At 39.3% G+C, this 20722-nt stretch overlaps 1 protein-coding gene across 1 annotated transcript in view; it reads left to right on the top strand.

The window, feature by feature from the left end:
• The first annotated feature begins 170 nt into the window (after positions 1 to 170).
• LOC105525922 (glutamate dehydrogenase 1, mitochondrial-like) overlaps positions 171 to 20722 on the top strand; it is a 36305-nt gene continuing 15753 nt past the window's right edge. The window contains exons 1-7 of the mRNA XM_011961721.1: positions 171 to 293; positions 1587 to 1659; positions 2620 to 2672; positions 4747 to 4976; positions 15611 to 15691; positions 16239 to 16294; positions 17942 to 18005. Of these exons, the coding sequence (XP_011817111.1) occupies positions 15667 to 15691; positions 16239 to 16294; positions 17942 to 18005 (145 nt within the window). The 5' untranslated portion in view covers positions 171 to 293; positions 1587 to 1659; positions 2620 to 2672; positions 4747 to 4976; positions 15611 to 15666. The remainder of the gene's footprint in view (positions 294 to 1586; positions 1660 to 2619; positions 2673 to 4746; positions 4977 to 15610; positions 15692 to 16238; positions 16295 to 17941; positions 18006 to 20722) is intronic.

Here is a 20722-nt window from a genome sequence, read left to right as displayed (position 1 = left end):
CTCAGCCCAGCCCAGCCCAGCTGGGGCGGGCCGGGTCCCCGCCCGGGTCGCCCTGCCTCGGATGTGGCCGGCTCTGTGGATGGTGATTTTTCCGCCTTAAAACCATCATGCGGTTGGCCTCCCCCTTCCCCCGCGCCGTCACCCGGGCCTCTGTACGTGTCAATCTTGGCATGCAGAGTAGATGCTGCACCGGTCTCCTTTGGTCCTGGTGTCTGTGTCACACACGGCGGGTCCTGCCGAAATACAAATGACCTGCGCGTGTGATAATGCCTCGTCGGTATTCTTGGGCTTCTGTGACTCTCCCCTAAATGCAAACTGTCAAATTATTTTCTGATATTTGTTCACTCCTGTCCTAAAAGTGACAGATGATATAGGAACATAGAAAATGACTTGGCTTCTAAGTTTGAAATCTAGACGGTTTTATTAACCAAAAGAATTTACTAATCACGCGTTAATCGTTTCAATTAAGTGATTTTCCCATTCTGACAGGTTGTTTTATGCCCAAAAAAAGGAAAAACACGAAAAAAAAAATCACAAGCAATGTAATATCTCTAAGAAATAAACACCGGGCGTCCTGACAGTAAATCTACAGGTTGTAGGCAGCGGGTGGCCAGCCAGCCAGCCAATGGAATGAAATAGCTCTGGGGGTGTGTACTGGTCCTGGCTAGCACTGAATTTGAGCTTCAGGAAAGATATAATACGTGAAGAAAGGGGTCAGATACTGTTTGGTAGTCACCGGGTTATCCTGTAGTTTAAATCATTGAATGTCTGTAGATTTGGCCTCTGTGGTCAGATTGCTTTCTTCGAGCAAATGAGAGCTTTCTTTTTCCTTTTTCCCCCCAATACATTGCACCATACCTCTTTAATAACCTAAAATGGAAAGGACAAACCACTTTTGTCTACTGTAAAAAAGAAAAATTATATGGAATAAAGAGCCCAGGGAGGCGAGCAGTCCTATTGGAGATGGATTGGCGGAGAAGCACAGAGAATGTTGAGCTAGACCCTTGTCTCAGTAAACCTTGTTCTGTGCCCTTTCAATTATGCCCGCTGACTTCTAAGGATGTTTAGAAATCCGCTCTATGCCGGAAAAACTTGAGCGGTGCTGGTATTCCCAGAAGTGGGAACAAAGGTTGCTTTTAAAGATTTACTAAATTTGCATTGACCCCACCCACTTCTAGGACTTAACTTTGGAGCTTATTATCCTCTAGCTCTGGTTTCCTCAGCCAAAACCAATGTTTGAACCACTTTGACCTCTGATTTCCTTTCTAGCTTCAAAATTGTATAAAATATACATACCGTCAGTCTCCTACATTGCCTTCCTTCTTCGTACGACTCCCTTATTCTCCAAACCAGGAATACAAGTTCAGACTCCAAAGAAAGGCAAATAAGGATGTTGGAGGAAGTTCAGGCAATGTATAGTAAATATTGAGTTGCATCGTTTTCTTAAAACGGACGTGAAGTTGATTTTTTGCTATCTTGTTGGCAGCATTTGCCAGTCCTTTAAAAGGTGTACAGATAAATCAGTGTATGTGGTTTTCTGCAGGATCTGATTTGGTCTCTGAAATCCTTTTTCTTCGGTTTTTTAGATGCCCAACCCGCTTCGGTTTTTATAAGTCGCAGCTCCACAAACTCACTGAAGCAACTCGTTTACCATAGTTTGTCCTGTTTCTCTTGTTGCCACAGCAGTTTTAATGCCAAAATATTGAACCTAGCAACAAATTGGGTCAACCATACCAAAGCACTGTTACTACTGTAGCACTTGCTTGTACTATTGTGTAAGATACAACTTTCTGTTCTATTTATCCCATTTACAAAAAAGCATGCTATTAACTCCCAGCATGTAAACGTGGAGAAACTGAATTGTTACTAATACACTGTTGCAAGCATTGCAAGGTGATAGAACATCAAAGAAAATTGGTCTCTACAAAGTGATAAATTTATTGTCTTCAGGAATTTGAAAGGCTTTCTGGATTGGGGAAGATTATATAGCTATGAAAGCCCTTAAATATTTTAGTGTGCTTAGTAAACAGTATACTGTTTGATCAGCAAAATTTGGGTACTGTAGCCTTCCATGCTTTGTGTTCAAGACACCCCCAGATCTATCTAACCATTTATCACCCTTGTTTGCAGAGAATGTGCATTCTAAGAGGGACAGGTCTCCTTTCTAAAAGCTTTTTTAATGTCTAAGAAATTGTTAACCTTTGTGGTCCCGCTATAGTCTTAGAAACACAGAATATATTAGGTGATTGAGATTTTTTTTTAATGTTTTGGATAATCCCTATGAAATTCTGTCTTTCCCTCTTAAGCATATTTTAGCACATTCTTCCCTTTCTCCACTAACCTGTTTTCTCTCCCATTGGTTCTTTGCCAAAAAAAACAAAACCTCATCTGCCTCTCTCCACTCTTTTTCCTACCTTCAGCTTTCTATTTCTCATTTGCCCTCAAGAGCAACCTTATGCCTGAGTTTTCTAAATTAAAATTCTTGAGGTTGAAGCAAAGCAACCATCTAGTAATAATCTCTGTAAGGGAAGCAGATGGTTTTAAGACTTGGTGGCTGATGTGTACTTTTTCCAAGTAAATATTTAATAATACACAGTTTTTGTGTTTCTCTTTTCCCAGTTACCACATGTACCTGAGGCCGTTAGATTTGTCTATGTTAAGGATTTGAAAGAGTATGCTATAGGATCTGAAGAGAAGTTTAAGTGAGGCCTTAAAAATATTTCTAGCAAAGGGGCATATTGTGAGAATATGCGACTGATTTGAGAAGACTAGTTCAAGGTTCTGGTGTGTTTGGAAATATTATCAAAGATTGTTCTATTAACTTTCTCTGAGTAAATTATCTGTATTTTGTTTGCTATGGTTCTGCCTGAGACCAGTCTGCCTCTTTAGAAGGAAGTTTATCATTTAAAAGTCAGTTTGGAGGGAAAGTACAGATTGATAATAGCAATTTATTGATGGTAGTAGTCAATTAACTTTCTCTTCCAGTCTGCCCTCCCCAGTTGTCTTGATATTAAAACTATTAAAATGCCCTATCACTGATGCTACTATCATAAAATTTTCTAAAATTATCATAATTTACATATAGCTGATGAACCATAGATGGAGTTCTCTCATACATTGACCCTGAGTCTTTTAATTACAAATATTAGTACCCAAAAAAGTGTACCCTATGTTAGCCCAGTAACTAGTTTTTAAAAGTCAAAATGCCAGAAGGAAACAGTGGAATCTTGTAATGCAAGGGTCAATGCAGGGTTAAAGACGCCCTCAGCCTCTGGGATGTCATTGTTTAAGGGAAGAATATAGAAAGCACTGATACTGATTTAAAATGAGATGTTTCTCTGCCTTCACTGGGGGAAAAATGTTTCTGACTTATTTTGCTATGCTCAATTGACAACCATCAAAACTTAGGTAACTTTGAATAAACTCCCAGTTTCTATTATGTTTAAGTGACTGTGTGTCTGCATCTGCTGCCACAGATAAAATATAACCTTTGTAGGTGAATTTAATGTAGGACTTGTCTGAAAGTTCAGTTAGAGGATAGGTAATTTATGTGTATGTCTTTTAAAAGCACTTTGCCCCGAAGTGATTGTTTTTAATACATCTTATTTAAATACAGAACTGTGGTGCCCTTTTGCCTTTTTATTTCATGGAAGCCAAATGCATCTTTTCTCCCAAGTATACTAGAAAGTGAAGACCCATGGTAATGGTAGTGATCTATACATCAGATTGTCAGTCTTTCTGTCACTTGTGTGTATGAATCCATTTAGCAAGTTTGCTTTTGACAGTAAAGCCCCATGGGCAGGAAGACAAACACTGCTCACTCATTATCCAAAGTATACTTTGTGAGAATTAAGACATCAAAAATTGGAGCCTGGCCGGGCGCGGTGGCTCAAGCCTGTAATCCCAGCACTTTGGGAGGCTGAGACGGGCGGATCACGAGGTCAGGAGATCAAGACCATCCTGGCTAACACGGTGAAACCCCGTCTCTACTAAAAACTACAAAAAACTAGCCGGCCAAGGTGGCGGCGCCTGTAGTCCCAGCTACTCGGGAGGCTGAGGCAGGAGAATGGCGTGAACCTGGGAGGTGGAGCTTGCAGTGAGCTGAGATCCAGCCACAGCACTCCAGCCTGGGTGACAGAGTGAGACTCCGTCTCAAAAAAAAAAAAAAAATTGGAGCCTAAGCACCAGTATATATTAAAGTTCAATACAACTTGTAGTGTTTAAGTACAATAAATAAAAATTGAGGCTGAACTTTTGGCATATAGTGGGAAGAAATTGGGTTTACCACTGTTAATAATTCAGATTGCTTAGGAAAATCGATCTTTATCTACTTATGTTAAAAATACTAAGGGTTCTGCCTGTAACCATTAAAAACTAAAATATTGACCTGTAGATGTTGAAAAAATCCTAGACACTAGTCTCTGCCATGTGACCATTCTGGGTTTTTTTTTTCCCCCCTATTTATTTTACCCAATAATTAGGCTTTTACAATGTAAGTAATGAAGAGAAAAATCTTTAATAGAGCACATTGATTCATAAATAGCCCATAAATTTTGTACTCAGCAAACCCATAAAATACACATGCATGATTCACGTAATCAAATAGTAATGAAAGTTACAAAATGAAAAATGAAGCAGCTGTACCCCAAGTCCTTTCCCCAATATAACCATGAACAATCTGAAATCTAATGCCGCTGTCTAAAACTGACTAGTTATCCAAATGAATCAGTATTTTCCTCTTTCCAGAGGCAGAAATTAATACAGATTCAAGTGTTCACTATCAAGTTGGAATTGTTAATATGTGAAATACTACTGATAAAGGCAGGAAAGGCTTTATTAAGGACAAGATAACAAACCAGGAGAAGGAGCTGCTCAAGCAAGACCTTCCGATTATCTTTGCAAAAAGGCAACTATACCTGAAAGATTCTGCAGCCACACACATTTTGCCTTCACTGAGGTCAACTCCCTTCACCGAGGTCAAATATTAGCAAGGACTAACATTTATTCAGCTCTGTGTGTGCCAGGCATTTTATTAAGAACTTTTCATGCATCATCGCTTCTATGCCTCATAGCAACAATGCATGTAAGAACTTTTCATGCATCATTGCTTTTATGCCTCTTGCAATACACTGTTGTCCCTGATTTCCAAATGTGGCTACTAAGGTTGAGGAGTGAAGTGTCCTTTGGCAGGGTGACACAGCTAGTACGTAGTGGACTTGGGGTTCAGATTCTGGGCATCTGATTCCAGCACCCACCTTAATCGTGGTCTAGGATTTACTCGTGCAAAAAGTTACAAATTGTATCTTAGGCTTTTCATCCTAAGCACTGATTGAGAACCACCTCATGCATTTGACACAATACTTCCTAATACTTCGGATCATAGATACCTTTGAAATTTCTGTTAAAAGCTATTAGAAGATAGAAAATATCTATCTAGAAAATAATACATATCTTTCTAGAAAATAATACATATTCAAACAACTTTGCATATAAAACTTAGCATAGATGATATCTCTAGAGGTCCATTTATTCTAATTGCTAAAGAAATGAAATAACCTTTTTCCCCTACACCCAACTCTGAAGACCTGAAATAACATTTTAAAGAGTTTTCCATCAAAAGAGGTTTGAAGACTTTGGTGTTTTAAGAGATTAATGTGTTAGCCAGAACAACTCATTTCTCTACCAGTGTGTACTCCATTTATTTTTAAGTATTTTCTACTGAATAATTTTGAAATTACTTTCTTAGTTTTCTAAGAAAACTTAAAATTTTTAGCATTTTCTTAAAAACTAAGAAAATGCTTTGTTTATCCTGAATTGCTATTTCTCTTGATTATTATTCTTGGAGAAAGTCTATCAGACATAATTCATCTGATTTGCTTCTAGGCTGGAGGAAAATGTGAAAGATGACAAATGAAAATTACAAAGGTTGTCAGTAGTATGACTCTTTTTATCATTTGTCATTATCACAAATATATCAACACAGGACTTTTAAAAAATATGTTGTACATATTGGGCCTCAGTAGGATTTTGCATGAATTTTTTTTTCTTTTTTGCCAAGAGAGAAAGAGCAAAGAAATAACCAAGGGTGATGTACTCATATTGGAGGTTTACCAAATAAGGACTGCTTTTATTATGAAATATAGTCTATATTCTAAGTAAATCAGTTTTTCTATTGTGTGTTTTTTGTTCCTGCAGGCAAGATCTCTGAACTTTATGCAGAGGGTTCTTTTAAAAAACCAAAGTTGAATTTTTTTATTTCTTGGAATATTTTTTTCATTTATTTCTCCCAAGTAGAGCAGACTCCAAACTCTCTTTTGTACTGTGTCTTTTTTATTTTGCCATTAGCTCAGTATTCTGTTTCTACATTTTCCCTTCCTAGAAGCAGTCAATAAATGACCAAAAAAAAAAAAAAAAACTAAATCATGTGTTATTGCACTAGGAGTTCAAGGATACCAAGGACAGTCTTGTTTATTTATTTGTTTTTTTGTTTTTTGTTTTTTTTGAGACAGAGTTTCGCTCTTGTTGCCCAGGCTGGCATACAGTGGCACGATATTGGCTTACTACAACCTCTGCTTTCCGGGTTCAAGCAATTTTCCTGCCTCAGCCTACCAAGTAGCTGGGATTACAGGCATGCACCACCTCGCCTGGCTAATTTTTATATATTTAGTAGAGACGGGTTTTGCCATGTTGGTCAGGCTGGGCTCAAACTCCCGACCTCATGTGATCCACCCTCCTTGGCCTCCCAAAGTGCTGGGATTACAGGCGTGAGCCACCACACCCGGCAGACAGACAGTCTTGATGTGGGAACAGAGAAGGCTGGATAGGAGTTGGATAAGGCGATTTCAGATAAAGAGGGGGTGACTTCACCCAAGGCAGGAAGTGGAACTGTGTGTAAGGGGATCAGGAGGACAAACTACATTTGTAAATAATGAGAAATAAGAACTTGTGACAGTAAATATATTTGGTCTCTCTGCCTGGTTCCCAACACAGAGCTCCTGAATCCCTTGCAAATTCCTGAGTGATAGGAGCATCTTTTGTTCTAACTAGGACACCCTTGATGGGCTTTTGGGTAGCTTCAAGGTGGGGGCTAGTCACCAAAAAGACCATCATAATTCGAAATTTGGAACTTTCACCCCCACCCTCTGACCTCTGGAGATTGGAAAGGGACTGAAGATGGAGTTTAATCAGCAATCAGTAATGCTCTCATAGTGGAACCTCTATGCAAACCCTAACTGATGGGTGGAGTGTGGGGAGAGTTCAGAGAGCTTCCAGGTTGGTGAATGCGTCCGTGTATGGGTAGGGTCGTACACTCCCAATTCCAGGGGGACAGAAGCTGCCCTGGGGACATTCCAGACATGGCCCTGTGTACCTCTTCGTGTGGCTGTTGATTTGTATCCTTTACATAAGTAATGTTTCCCTGAGTCCTGTGAGCCTTTATAACAAATTATTGAACCTGAGGAGGGGGTCATGGGAACCCCCTGATTTGTAGCCAAGTTGGACAGAAGTGTGGGTGCTCTGGGCACCCAGGACTTAGGACTGGCATCTGAAGTAGAGAACAGTCTTGTGAGGCTGAGCCCTTGAGCTATGGGGTCTGTGCTAACCCCAGTAGTCAGTGTCAGAACTGAATTGCAGGACACCCAGGTTGTATCTGCAGAGAACCAGAGAACTGCTTAGTGTGGAAAACCCACACATTTGGTGTCAGAAGTGTGTGAGTAGAAACAGTTTTCCTTTTATGTCTGTTGGATGGATAACGATGAACCTAGCAGGGCACAGAAAGCCAGGCAGCAGTGGAACTGAGAATGAAGTTATAGTTAATAGCAGAGAATGAAAAAGAAAAGACAGATAAAACATTTTGAAGAAAGGACAGTAATGTATTCCCAACAGGTAGGATTTACGGGATGAAGGAGAGAAGAGGCAAAGATAACTACAAAATTTCTAGCCTGAGAGACTGGTAGAGAAAAATGGTGGTATCAGGGACAGACAGGATTATTAAGAAAAAGGATTGGATTTTTAAAATAAAGAAGATCTGGTATAAAATTATCCTCAGGAAAATTGGAAATCCAGGCACGTACTTCTCTCCATCATGCCCTTGCATAGTGCAGTCTCTCTGCCTGTCCATGCCTTGCCTCCCCCTCCCTAGGATTCTTCTTCTTCTCTTTTTTTTTTTTTTTTTTTTTTTTTTGAGGCAGAGTCTCGCTCTGTCGACTGGACTGGAGTGCAGTGGCCTGATCTCAGCTCACTGCAAGCTCCGCCTCCCGGGTTTACGCCATTCTCCTGCCTCAGCCTCCCGAGTAGCTGGGACTACAGGCGCCCACCACCTCGCCCGGCTAGTTTTTGTATTTTTAGTAGAGACGGGGTTTCACCGTGTTAGCCAGGATGGTCTCGATCTCCTGACCTCATGATCCGCCCGTCTCGGCCTCCCAAAGTGCTGGGATTACAGGCTTGAGCCACCGCGCCCGGCCTCTTCTTCCTCTCTTAAGACCCATCTCAAATATCACCTAGACTTGTAAATAATGTATATGAAACTGGATAGCTGAGGTTTCAAGCCTTTATCTGTTTGAAACTTTGTAATAACAAGTTACTTTTATCTTTTACTAAATCCAACTTTATATTCACCATTTTAACTAGCATCATTTCAGATTCCAAGACCTGTTTGGTGTGAAAGTGCAGCTAAGTTACTGTTAATCAAGATCAGAATAAGAGAATCTATGAAGAAAAATTAACAAAACCCCCCTTTTAATGCATAATCTTCCATCCATCAGGCTGTAAGTTAAATACCTAACACAAAACACAGCTGTATGTTTTATGGATATGTACATATATAATTGCAGGGAACATGATTTGGAAGGATATACACTTATATTGCTAAGAATAGTCACCCCTAAGGAGAAGACTGGGGTCACAAGTGGAAGTCAAGGGAGTCTCCAGCTTTCTTTTTGTATTTAAATTTTGATAGAAATATATACATATGTATTATAATTTTAAATTTTTAGTGAAAAACAGTATTTTTCCTTTTTTTCTTTGATCTGTCAATAGGTTATATTTTTCCAGTATCAGCTAAACATTTGCTTCCCAGAAAGCTTAGTTACCTCTTCAAAATTTATTCAGGTTAAAGTAAAAGATTTAGACAGTGGATTAAAAATCTAAGATGGTATTTGCCTACTTTATACAGAACAGTATATTGATGCTGCTAAAGCAATTAAAGTATAATTTTTCTTTTTTCTTTTTTTTGTTTTGTTTTTTGGAGATGGAGTCTCACTCTCTGTCGCCCAGGCTGAAGTGTTGTGGTGCAATCTCCGCTCATTGCAACCTCCATCTCTCAGGTTTAAGCGATTCTCCTGCCTCAGCCTCCCCAGTAGCTGGGATTACCCAGGTGCGCACCACCACGCCCAGCTAATTTTGTTGTATGTTTAGTAGAGACAGGGTTTCACCATGTTGGCCAGGCTGGTCTTGAACTCCTGACCTCAAGTGATCCGCCCACCTCAGCCTCCCAAAGTGCTGGGATTACAGGCGTGAGCCACCATGCCCAGCCTAAAGTGTATACTTTTTCTTCACTTCTGTATGCAGTACTCTTTCCCAGTGCTGAATGTCTGAATTTTTATCTGAGACATAGTATTTCAGATGATCATTACTTGCAGGTGGTCATTAATAGTTCCTCCCTGCTTCTAACCTTCCTCTCCTCATTTTAAATTAAGTTATGCTACATTATTGTGGGTTAGGAGGTACATTAATATTAAATGAAAAAATATAATCTGATGAGTGAGTGGCAAGACAGTTATCATATGAATATTGAGAGTTGTTCTGAGGCCTTTTTGCCTTTCTGGGGGTTCTGTGCTTCTGGTAGAACTCTTGGTTATTGAATAAATAGTTCCTGAAAAGTGAGAAAGTACAACTGGAAATTAGATTTCTGATGAATAAATCAAGCCCTATTAAGAGAACCAGGCTCAAGTAATTTTAAAACCACTTGAATTTTCATAAATGCTTTGTTAATTATTGATTATAAAAAACAGTGACTCTAGCTGGAGGCTTTTGTGTGTTTGCTTTTGAGTCAGCTAGGAAAAGGAAGAAAAAGTCAAGCTTAGTCAATTGTGGTTTTTCACTGAATCTTTTTTAAAGTAATGAGCTGGTTTGTTTTCTTCATCACTATAGCAACTTAAGCTAGTTTTTGCTTTTGATTTTTTATTTTCCCTAGAGAAACCTAGCATGCACTGCTCATTAGACTTGAGCATACTAAGGAATATCTGTGGTAATTAAGTTAAAAATCTGAGCGGTGCTTTGTGCCGTGTATAGTTGCAGATGTCTGCATTTCACTAATATTCTTTGGAAACATCTGGATACCAGTTAACATAAAATAACTGTTTAGTCGGTTTCTGTTCAGAATAGAAGGAATGATTTAAAAGTTCCCATTGTAGTATGTACGTCATTCTATCCCTGGCCCTTTCTCCAGCTTGACTGAGATTGATAAATAATAAACGTCATGGGTGGTGTGTCTTTAGTTTCCTCTGGTGAGCTCGCTGCACAGATTACTTTGTCAGCAGTATGGCCTTGATTCTTAGGCCCTGTTTCTAACGAGATCGGTTCTGTGGCCAACACCTATGTACCAAGCCCATTCACTGTCTAGCTTAGCCAGCCATGGAGTCCTGCTCTTGGTTAGAAGTATTTGCCTTCATTTCTACTACCACAGTTCACCAAAAATCCAATTGATCCCAAACACTAGTAAATTCATCAATGGAGTCTAACAGAGTTTTAAGGTGTGTGTGTGGGTGTGTGGGTGTGTGTGTAGAGATGGAATCTCACTATGTTGTCCAGACTGGTCTTAAACACCTAAGCTCAAGTTCTCCTGTCTCAGCCTCCCAATGTGCTAGAACTACAGTCATGAGCCACCATGCCCAACCCTCTAAGACTTTGGGATACAAAAACGTAATTTACTTTTCTCCATTTCTGGTATAAAACATCTCTTCCTTCCTCCTTCTAGTTTCTGTTCTGTGCCCCTGTTTGATCTCCTATAAACCTTCAGCCTTCTGTGCTGAAGAAGGAAAGGCTTGGTTTTATAAAAAGTGACAGTATTCAGACCACATAAGATCCTTCTTGCTTCATTTTGGCTTAAATATTTTAAGATTTTCTGATTTTCTTGTATGTATATGTATTTACCTATTATTTGACTTTATTGAACAACTTCAAATTGAGTATATTTGAACGTGAGTAGGCATTCAAAACTGCTAGGCTTTCCCTGCCTTTCAGAACTTTGAGGGATATGTCACATCATTTTGTCCTTCACATTCTCCAGTTGTGCTAATTTTTCTGAATCCATTGAGTTAAGTAGAGTACCTTCCTTTTTGCAGTCATAGTCTTATTTTTTTTTTTTGGAGACAGTCTCAAACTGTTGCTCAGGCTGGAATGCAGTGGTTCAGTCTCAGCTCACTGTAACCTCCGCCTTAGCCTTGTGAGTAGCCGAGACTACAGGAGCACGCCACCACGCCCAGCTAATTTTTGTATTTTTAGTAAAGATGGGGTTTCACCGTGTTGGCCAAGCTGGTCTCAAACTCCTGACCTCAAGTGATCTGCCCAGCTCAGCCTCCCAAAGTGCTGGGATTATAGGCGTGAGCCACCACATCCAGCCTCTTACTTAAATCTCTTAGTGCCCCTTAGAATGTAGTTAAGAATTTTCAGGTGACAGTATATTTTTGATAGTTATCTTTGGTTTCCAAACCTAGAGAAGGAAGACTAACTGGCTTTCTCTGTGTGTGGGTACATCATGTCTTATTGGAGATTGTTTTGTTTCAAGTATTGCTGCAGAGTATTTTATTAATGGTTACACTTTAAAATGTTTTGTTTTTCAGATTAACAGTTTAGGTAACCCAGTACTCAATATTTGCCAATTTCTAGAATTAAAAACATGCATGTATCACTGGTTAACTAGAAATTTAAAATGAAAATGTTTCTTCTTTAGCCCAGGCAGTATCACTTACATTAATTTCTATCCCCTCCCTGTCCCTACTCTAGTGCATTAATTTCTATCCCCTCCCTGTCCCTACTCTATCAGTTCCGTGGCTTCTTCCACTAAGCTGGTACTTTGTTTATAGCTCCTCCTGTGCACTAAACCTTTATTGTTCACTAAACCTTTATTGGTTCATAGCCTACAGAAAATGCCTGTGGTGTGAGAGGTAATTTGTGAAACTGCCTCTCTTCCCTGTTTAGCACTTGAGCTCTCTAAATGGGTGTAGCTAGGAAAGAAAATTTAACTTTACAAACAAGAATTCCTGGGTTCCATCCAGTGGAACATGTCTTTTGTTATACACTCAGTTTCTGACTCATATCGTTCCATGACTTATAATAAAGTGGACATTATGTTTACACTGTTGTGTGGAAGGAGGGGTCTGGTTTCTAATTTTTAATAGCATCTATTTCTAGAATATTAGGCTTGCCATTTGAATGCTTCTGTTTTTTTAGTTTCTAAGTTAAAAGAAAGTAACTTCTCCTCCACTTCAGAAAGCAAGGAAAATTAAAAATAATGTGATGACTTCCACAGGCTCTGAAAAAGCAATGAAAAAAGTGATTTATGTGTGGGAGAAGAAATACTAGTTCTTAATTAATACATTGTTTTACCACTTCCTGTGAATTTATGTAGAAGTAATAAACTTATTAAGTCATTTGTTCAAACTCTTGTCAGTTTAGACTTTTTAATTGCTTTATTATCTGCCATTACTTTGTAATACTTGTTATAGCAGTGCTAATAGTTGAGATTTGCATATTGACCACTTGCAGGGCACTGTGCCAGATTCCCCACGTGTGGTGTTCCTCCCAGTCATGACACCCATCCTAGGAGAGCAGCGTCAGCGTCCCCCATGCAAGCAGATGGTGCAGGCTGGGTTACCTGGGCACAGTGCCTGACCGTTTCCCTGGCTTACTGTAGTTATCATTAAATAATATGTGATATTACTTAGAAGCATTTTGAATAATTTGAAAAGCACGTTTTAGTGTTTAAACAATTTTTTTTTTTTTTCTTTGAGAAGAGGTCTGGCTCTGTTGCTGGGGTGGAGTGCAGTGACCTGAGCATAGCTCACTGCAGCCTGCAACTCCTGGGCTCAAGCGATTCTCCTGCCTCAGCCTCCTGAGCATCTGGGACTACAGGCACGTGTCCCCACACCCAACTCAATTTTTTTTTTAAGATACAAAGGATCAATCTTAATATTATTTACAATTTTTTTTTCCTTTTCTATGGGCCTCATCTGACTGGAAATTCTTTTTAAATTTATTATTTTTTAAATTGTAAATTGACAAATTGTAGATATATATGAGCTACAAAGTAATTTTATGATTTATGAATACAACATTGCATAATTAAGTCAAGCTGACTAACCTGTTCACCACTGGAAACAATTGCAAATCATTATCATTTTTTCTGGTGAGAACATCTGAAATTTACTCAGTGATTTTGAAATGTGCAGTACTTTTTGTTGTTGTAGAAATGAGGTCTCACTATGTTGGCCAGGCTGGTTTCAAACTCTGAGCTCGAGTGATCCTCCCACCTCAGCCTTCTAGTGTTGGGATTACAAGCGTGAACTACCACGTTGGGCCAAATGTATGATCTATTATTATTTACTGTATTCACCATGCTGTGCAATCTATCTCAAAAAAACTTACCCCTCCTGCCTAATTGAGGCTTTGTACCCTTTGACCATCATCTCCCCATCACCCCCATCCCCAATTTTGTATACTTTGAGTCCTTTCATGATATGCGTGGAGGCTTATGGTAAGTTACTTAAAACTTACATGTATGTCAAAATTTTTTGTGGCCGTAGCTTTTCTTTTTTAAATTTTAAGAGTCAGAATATTTGTATATTTATTCAGCATGTATTTGAGTGCCTAATATATGCCATTTTCTATGTTAGGAACCAGAAATTAAAGCAGCGAACAAAACAGAGTCTGCCCTCATGGTGCTAATTCGCCAGGTAGGGAAGCCAGATAATAAACACATGTATAATGCAAAGTCAGTAATAATAAACTATGTGAAGAAACAAGTAAGGTAGGAGAGGCAGGAAACTGGGGGTGAGAAAGAGGTGCTCTTTTAAATACAATGGTCAGGGAGAGCCTCTCAGAATGAAGTTTTTAACAGAGACCTGAATGAAATGGGGGAGTGAGCTATACAGATATCTGCTGTGTGCTAGAAAAATTACCTGTAATTTTGCATTCTAAAAGTTTAATAATGAGTACATTTATTTCACAATTTGAGAATCAATTATATACAAGATACAGTTCTAAGCACATACTCCTAAGTATAATTTGTTGTTTTTACAGTAGACGAAATAAGTATGCTCAGCTTCAGAATATGCTCTTTATGATCATGTGTACAATAAATAAATTCTCTTATAACATGATCAATATTAAGGTTGATGTTTTCAGAAACATATAAAAAACTGGCTTTTAAAATTGACTAGGGAGGTTCTCTCAAACTGCCAGTCCATGAGATATTGTATATTTTCTATCTGAAAAACTTTTATTCTCAGAATTCTTTAAGAGATGTCCCTGGGGCTCCCATTACTTACCTGTGACTCCCAGTGGAAATTGTACCCAGCCCTTCGAGAGGTGCTGAATCCATTGGGAGTGGGGGGGTAGAAAAAAATGCTGCAACTTCTTGTGGGTATCCTTCACACACAAACACACAGGTGCCCCAAGCACTGTGCAGTCAAATGTCGACCCCGCTTGGACTTTCCTCCTTGGGTTTGAGAAGCAATGGACTATAGAGAAAGAAAGGTGGCTTAGCACTCCAAAACTTGGAAGGGTAATTGACAAAGACCCCTAAAGCCAAAGCAGTGGGCAGCCCCACTTCCTGTATCCCCTATACCAACACCTAATGGCTACAAGATACAGGGGCACTAGCACCTGTCTGCTTGGCTACCTCCCCTTCTTACAGTAGTGGTGAAGGGAATCACTCAGCCTCAGGAAGGGAAAATGGCTTTCTGATCTTCAAATTGAAAGAGGTTGGCCATTGGTGAGGAGAATAACAGGTAAGGATCTCTTTCAGTGTACCCATTTGAAGCCAAAACCTCTGTTTAGACATACGGTATTTTGAACCTGGTGACTGTTCATTGCCAGTGTTTCTAAATTATCAGAAATCAGAATTCTTGCCAGGCACAGTGGCTCATACCTGTAATCCCAGCACTTTGGGATGCCAAGGTGGGAGGATCACTTGAGCCCAGGAGTTTGAGACCAGCCTGGGCAACATGATGAGATCCTGTCTCTACAAAAAATTCAAAAATTAGCTGGGCATGGTGGCATGCGCTTGTGGTCCCAGCTACTCAGGAGGCCAAGGTGGGAGGATTACCTGAGCCCAGGAGGTTGAGGCTACAGTAAGCCATGTCTGTGCCACTACACCCCAACCACCCCTACCCCCCCCCACCCGCCAGAGAAAGCAAGCTGAATTCTTGAATTCCCTGCAACCAGGTCACCCAAATCAAAGGTAAAAGGAACATAAAAATGCCTTTTGGAAAGTGTAAAAACATTCATTGCAGAGTGGTGTTTGTCCTGTGAAATCATAGTTAAGTTTGTTCTAAATATATCCCCTTCTTTCTCACCCACCCCAACACATTTTTTTTAAAAACACCACCAGGTATCCGTTACAGCACTGATGTGAGTGTAGATGAAGTAAAAGCTTTGGCTTCTCTGATGACATACAAGTGTGCAGTGGTTGGTAAGTGATCGCCTTTCTTGCTGCCTAATGAGAACTCTGGGGAAATAAACATAACACATGGTTACTGTTAAGATGCTATAGAAATATACCTTATCAGAACTGATTTTTTTAAGTCGTACTCTTTAAGACCTGCATCATTTTTCAATTAGTCTAAATTAAGATATAGCCTCTTTTTAACATGGGGATTTTTTAAAATAGGAGCTAATTGGATTTTATATCTAGATCTTTGTTTTCAATTCCTCAACACATTCTGTAAATAAGACCAAATTATAGTAGAAGGATAGTAGCTAAGCTATTATCTTTTAGAAGTGGTAAAGAGCACTGATTAAATATGTATTAGAACTTGGCTAGCCAATTTTATTGAACAATTTCTGTTCAATAAAATGTTGCTTGAAGTACAGTTTAGAAAATGATGGTAGGTTTATTTCTTGAATTTTCAGAAATTCAAGCTTAAAGCATCACGTTTTTCTAATATTGTGTGGTGCTTTCTGTCATTTTACTTTTTTAACATTTATATGGAATAGCAACCATCAGCCTTCTCTTTCAGATGTGCCGTTTGGGGGTGCTAAAGCTGGTGTTAAGATCAATCCCAAGAGCTATACTGTAAGTATGAAAGTGAGAAAGTGATACCTGTTTTTTTTGTTTTTGTTTTTTTTTGTTTTTGTTTTTTTTTGAGACAGAGTCTTGCTCTGTTTCCCAGGCTGGAGTAAAATGGCGCGATCTCGGCTCACTGCAACCTCCACCTCCTGGGTTCAAGCGATTCTCCTTGATCCATGACTAGGATTACAGGTGCATGTCACCATGCCCAACTAATTTTTGTATTTTTAGTAGAGAGGGGATTTCACCATGTTGGCCAGGCTGGTCTTGAACTCCTGACCTCAGGTGATCCGCCTGCCTCGGCCTCCCAGAGTGCGAGGATTGTAGGCGTGAGCCACCACACCCGGCCTCAAAGTGACATTTGTGCACACAGTGCATTTATGAAGGACTTGAAATTACTGGACTTCTCTGTATCCCCTATATCAGTGAGATCAGTAGTCCCCATTGCTTTTCAAATGAAATAGAAAAATGTAAAGAATTAACTCATTGAGTGTTTTGCCATATAAAGATCACCTACTTAATATCTATATCCTTTATCATTTTCTGTTTTGTTTGGTTTTGTTTTTATGAGTCTTTTGTTCTACTTTTTTGCTTTTTGTTTTATTATTTTCTTAATTAATTAATATCTTCATATTGTTAGACACTTATACCCATATTTAAGAATTACTGTGATCTGATTAGCCAGGTGTATTGGTGCATACCTGTAATCCCAGCTACTCAGGAGGCTCAGGCATGAAAATTGCTTGAACCCGGGAGGTGGAGATTGTAGTGAGCCGAGATTTCTCCGCTGCACTCTAGCCTGGGCAACAGAGCAAGACTCTGTCTCAAAAAGAAAAAAAGTATTACTGTGATCTGAAGTTATTATGTCAGGATCTCATTCTAGTGACAAATACCTTAATTAAGACTATGAAAACCTTACTTTTTATCCAGTCAGTTCCAAGTTAATTCAAACTGGTTGTCACCATGCTTTACATAATACTAAATTATCTGTATTCAAACATAAATGCATATGATTTTTATTCTCTTTAAAATTCACCATTTAAATGGAATATAATTATATTTCAATTAATCTTAATTAAGATTTAGTGTGAGGCCGGGCGCGGTGGCTCAAGTCTGTAATCCCAACACTTTGGGAGGCCGAGACGGGCAGATCACAAGGTCAGGAGATCGAGACCATCCTGGCTAACACGGTGAAACCCCGTCTCTACTAAAAACCATACAAAAAATTAGCTGGGCGTGGTGGCGGGCGCCTGTAGTCCCAGCTACTCAGGAGGCTGAGGCAGGAGAATGGCGTAAACCCAGGAGGAGGAGCTTGCAGTGAGCTGGGATCCGGTCACTGCACTCCAGCCTGGGCGACAGAGCGAGACTCCGTCTCAAAAAAAAAAAAAAAAAAAGATACAGTGTGTTTTTCAGTGGGGAATTAGTAGAATGGGAATTTGAGCCCTAGTTCTACTATCTGGTTTTTATAACCTACTTTTTTGATCCCTTGTTTTCTCACCTTTAAAATGGCAATGCCTACTTTATGAGTTGTTCTAAGGATTACATGAGAAGACATACGAAAATGTACTATAAATAGAAAGTAAGATGCTAGCTATAATCTCAAGTGATTTTTATATCAGTTTTTTCTTTCATTTTTGTTTTCTTATTTTACAGGATAATGAATTGGAAAAGATCACAAGGAGGTTCACCATGGAGCTAGCAAAGAAGGGCTTTATTGGTATGTGTAGCCACATAGATTTTGGTATAAAGTGGGAACATCTAAAAATTTCTTTTTTTTTTTTTTTTTTTTTGTGAGACAGAGTCTCACTCTTTTGCCCAGACTGGAGTGCAATGGTATGATCTCATCTGCCTCCTGGGTTCAAGTACAGTTCTCTTGTACTCAGCCTCCCAAGTAGCTGAGATTACAGGTGTGTGCCACCACACCCAGCTGATTTTTGTATTTTTACTAGAGATGGGGTTTTGCCATGTTGGTCAGGCTGGTCTTGAACTCCTGACCTCAGGTAATCCACCCATATCGGACTCCAAAGTGCTGTTATCACAGACACGAGCCACTGTGCCCGGCCTCCTACTATTTGTTATAGGAGCTTTTGCCAAACATACAACGTTTCTGAAGATACTAATCTTCGTTTGCTTAATGTTTTTGTATCTTACTATTATCTGTGTTTATAAGTTCTTTGTGCGCAATCTGAATATTCTTTTCTATGATATGTAAATATTTGTCATGTACTCTTTATTTTTCAAGCAGTTTAAACCTTTCTATTTTTTTTTTTATCTCAAAGGCCTCTAATTTGTTTGAATAGAATATACATAATTACCTAATAGAATGCTTGCCCTATCAATATAGTTAATAGAATGTTAATAGTTACTTACTAATAGAATACTTGCCCTATCAGTATCAGGATAGTTAAACAAAATAAGGTCAACTTAAATAGGAAATAAAGTGTATTTTTCTCTACTTTCTTTTCTCAGCATTTCCCCCACCATGGACAAGTTCCTATGAAATTAAACTATAAAGACTGGGCGTAGTGGCTCGTGCTTGTAATCCCAGCATTTTTGGAGGCTGAGGCCTGGAAGTTCGAGACCACCCTGGGCAATATAGCAAGACCCCATCTCTACAAAAAATGAAAACGTTATCCAAGCGTGATGTTGCATGCCTGTGGTCCCAACTACTAAGATGGGAGGATCACTTAAGCCTGGGAGGTCGAGGCTGTAGTGAGCTGTGATCGTGCCACTGCACTCTGGCCTGAGCGACAAAATGAGACCATATCTCAAGAAGAAAGAGAAAAGAAATAAAGCTATTCAGATTCATTTTTAGGAAAAAACAGTCATGAAATAAATGTCATGAAATAACCTAATATAGAAATACAGTAAGTATAGGTAACTCTAAAACTTGACTAGATTTGGCCTATCTTTCATAATAAAAGGCATTTGGGCCTTTGACATGCTGCATCCCCAGCACTCCTGTGAACTTGTGCATCATTGCACGGAGCCTGTTAACATAAGTTAACATGAGTTAACTACCTCCCTCACACTTTTACAGGAGTACCTACTGATTCTGAGATGTGGCAAATCAAAGTTACGTTCAGCCTGTTAATAGCCTTCATAATTTTTATAAGGTCTTTCCTCTTCACCTAAATCTCGAGCACATTTAGTAGTCTTGAATGGTTTCAGACTTTATTCAGTCATATTTGTCGCCCATATCTGCAATATCTCCAGCTTGATTGTATCAGTCTTGACAAGTACCTAATAATTCCAAAGGTCAAAAAGTGATTCATTGGAATACTGAAAGAAAACACAGCTTAAACCCTAGTAACTTGATTTATTTGCATAATTCACAAAAACCTTATTGACCCAGGATGCAGCTAAACTGACATCTGGGCCCAGACAGCATTGAAGCCTAGGAGGTAGGCAAAGGGAGTTTTTTCCCTCATTCTAGGCAAACCTTCAAATTTGATGTTATTTATCTGTTATTTCCTGACTGCCCTTTCCACAGAGAGTGTCAGACTGAGGCTCAGACCTGAGTCTGAACCCTGATCCTGTCACATGTGTGTTTAACATCAGCTTGTAAATTTCTGCAAAACAAAACAAAAAAAGAAGAGGCTGGGATTTTGATTGAATCTGTACACCGATTTGTGGAGTATTGCCGTCTTCCCCACCCTCCCCAAAAGGGTTTTGCCCTTTCACCCAGGCTGGAGTACCAGGCAGCAGTCACTGCACCCTTGACCTCCTGGGGTCAAGCAATCCTCTCACCTCACCCTCCCAAGTAGCTAGAACCACAGGTGTGCGCAACTGCGCCTGGCTAATTTTTTAATTTTTTGTAGAGACAAGGTCTCATCACATATCCCAAACTGGTCTCAAACTCCTGGGCTCAAGCAGTCTTCCCACCTCAGCTTCCCAAAATACTGGGATTATAGGCATGAGCCACTGCACTCGACCAGTATTGCCGTCTTAACCATATTAAGCCTTCCAATGCTGAATATGAGATGTCTTTCCATTTATTTAGGGCTCTTGATTTATTTCAATGATGTTTTATAGTTCTCATTGTAGAAGTCTTACAACTAAATATTTTATTCCTTTTAATGCTATTGTAAGTGACATTGATCTATGGTTTTCTTATGATGTCTTTGTCTAGTCTTTGTATCAGGACAATTCTAGCCTCATGGAATGAGTTGAGGAGTGTTCCTTCCTCTTCTGCTTTTGGAAAAGCTTTTGAAAGGTCCATGTTCATTCTCTTGTGTGAGTGTAAATATCACCTATGTAAAGTTCTGCAGGACCTTGATGTCTCCTCCCTTCTCATCCCCTTATATCTCTGTGCACCAAAATTACCCTTTCATCTCCTACTCTAGTCACATGCTGTTAGAAACGTTGCTTTTTTAAAAAAGATGAACTTCTGCCTCAGACCTGTTCTCTATATAAGAATTTATCTGTTAGGCC

Source organism: Colobus angolensis, unplaced genomic scaffold (genome assembly GCF_000951035.1).
Source record: "Colobus angolensis palliatus isolate OR3802 unplaced genomic scaffold, Cang.pa_1.0 Scaffold567, whole genome shotgun sequence".
Taxonomy (NCBI): domain Eukaryota; kingdom Metazoa; phylum Chordata; class Mammalia; order Primates; family Cercopithecidae; genus Colobus; species Colobus angolensis.
Note: the sequence above shows the minus strand (reverse complement) of the source record. Positions and strands in the feature narration are given on the sequence as shown.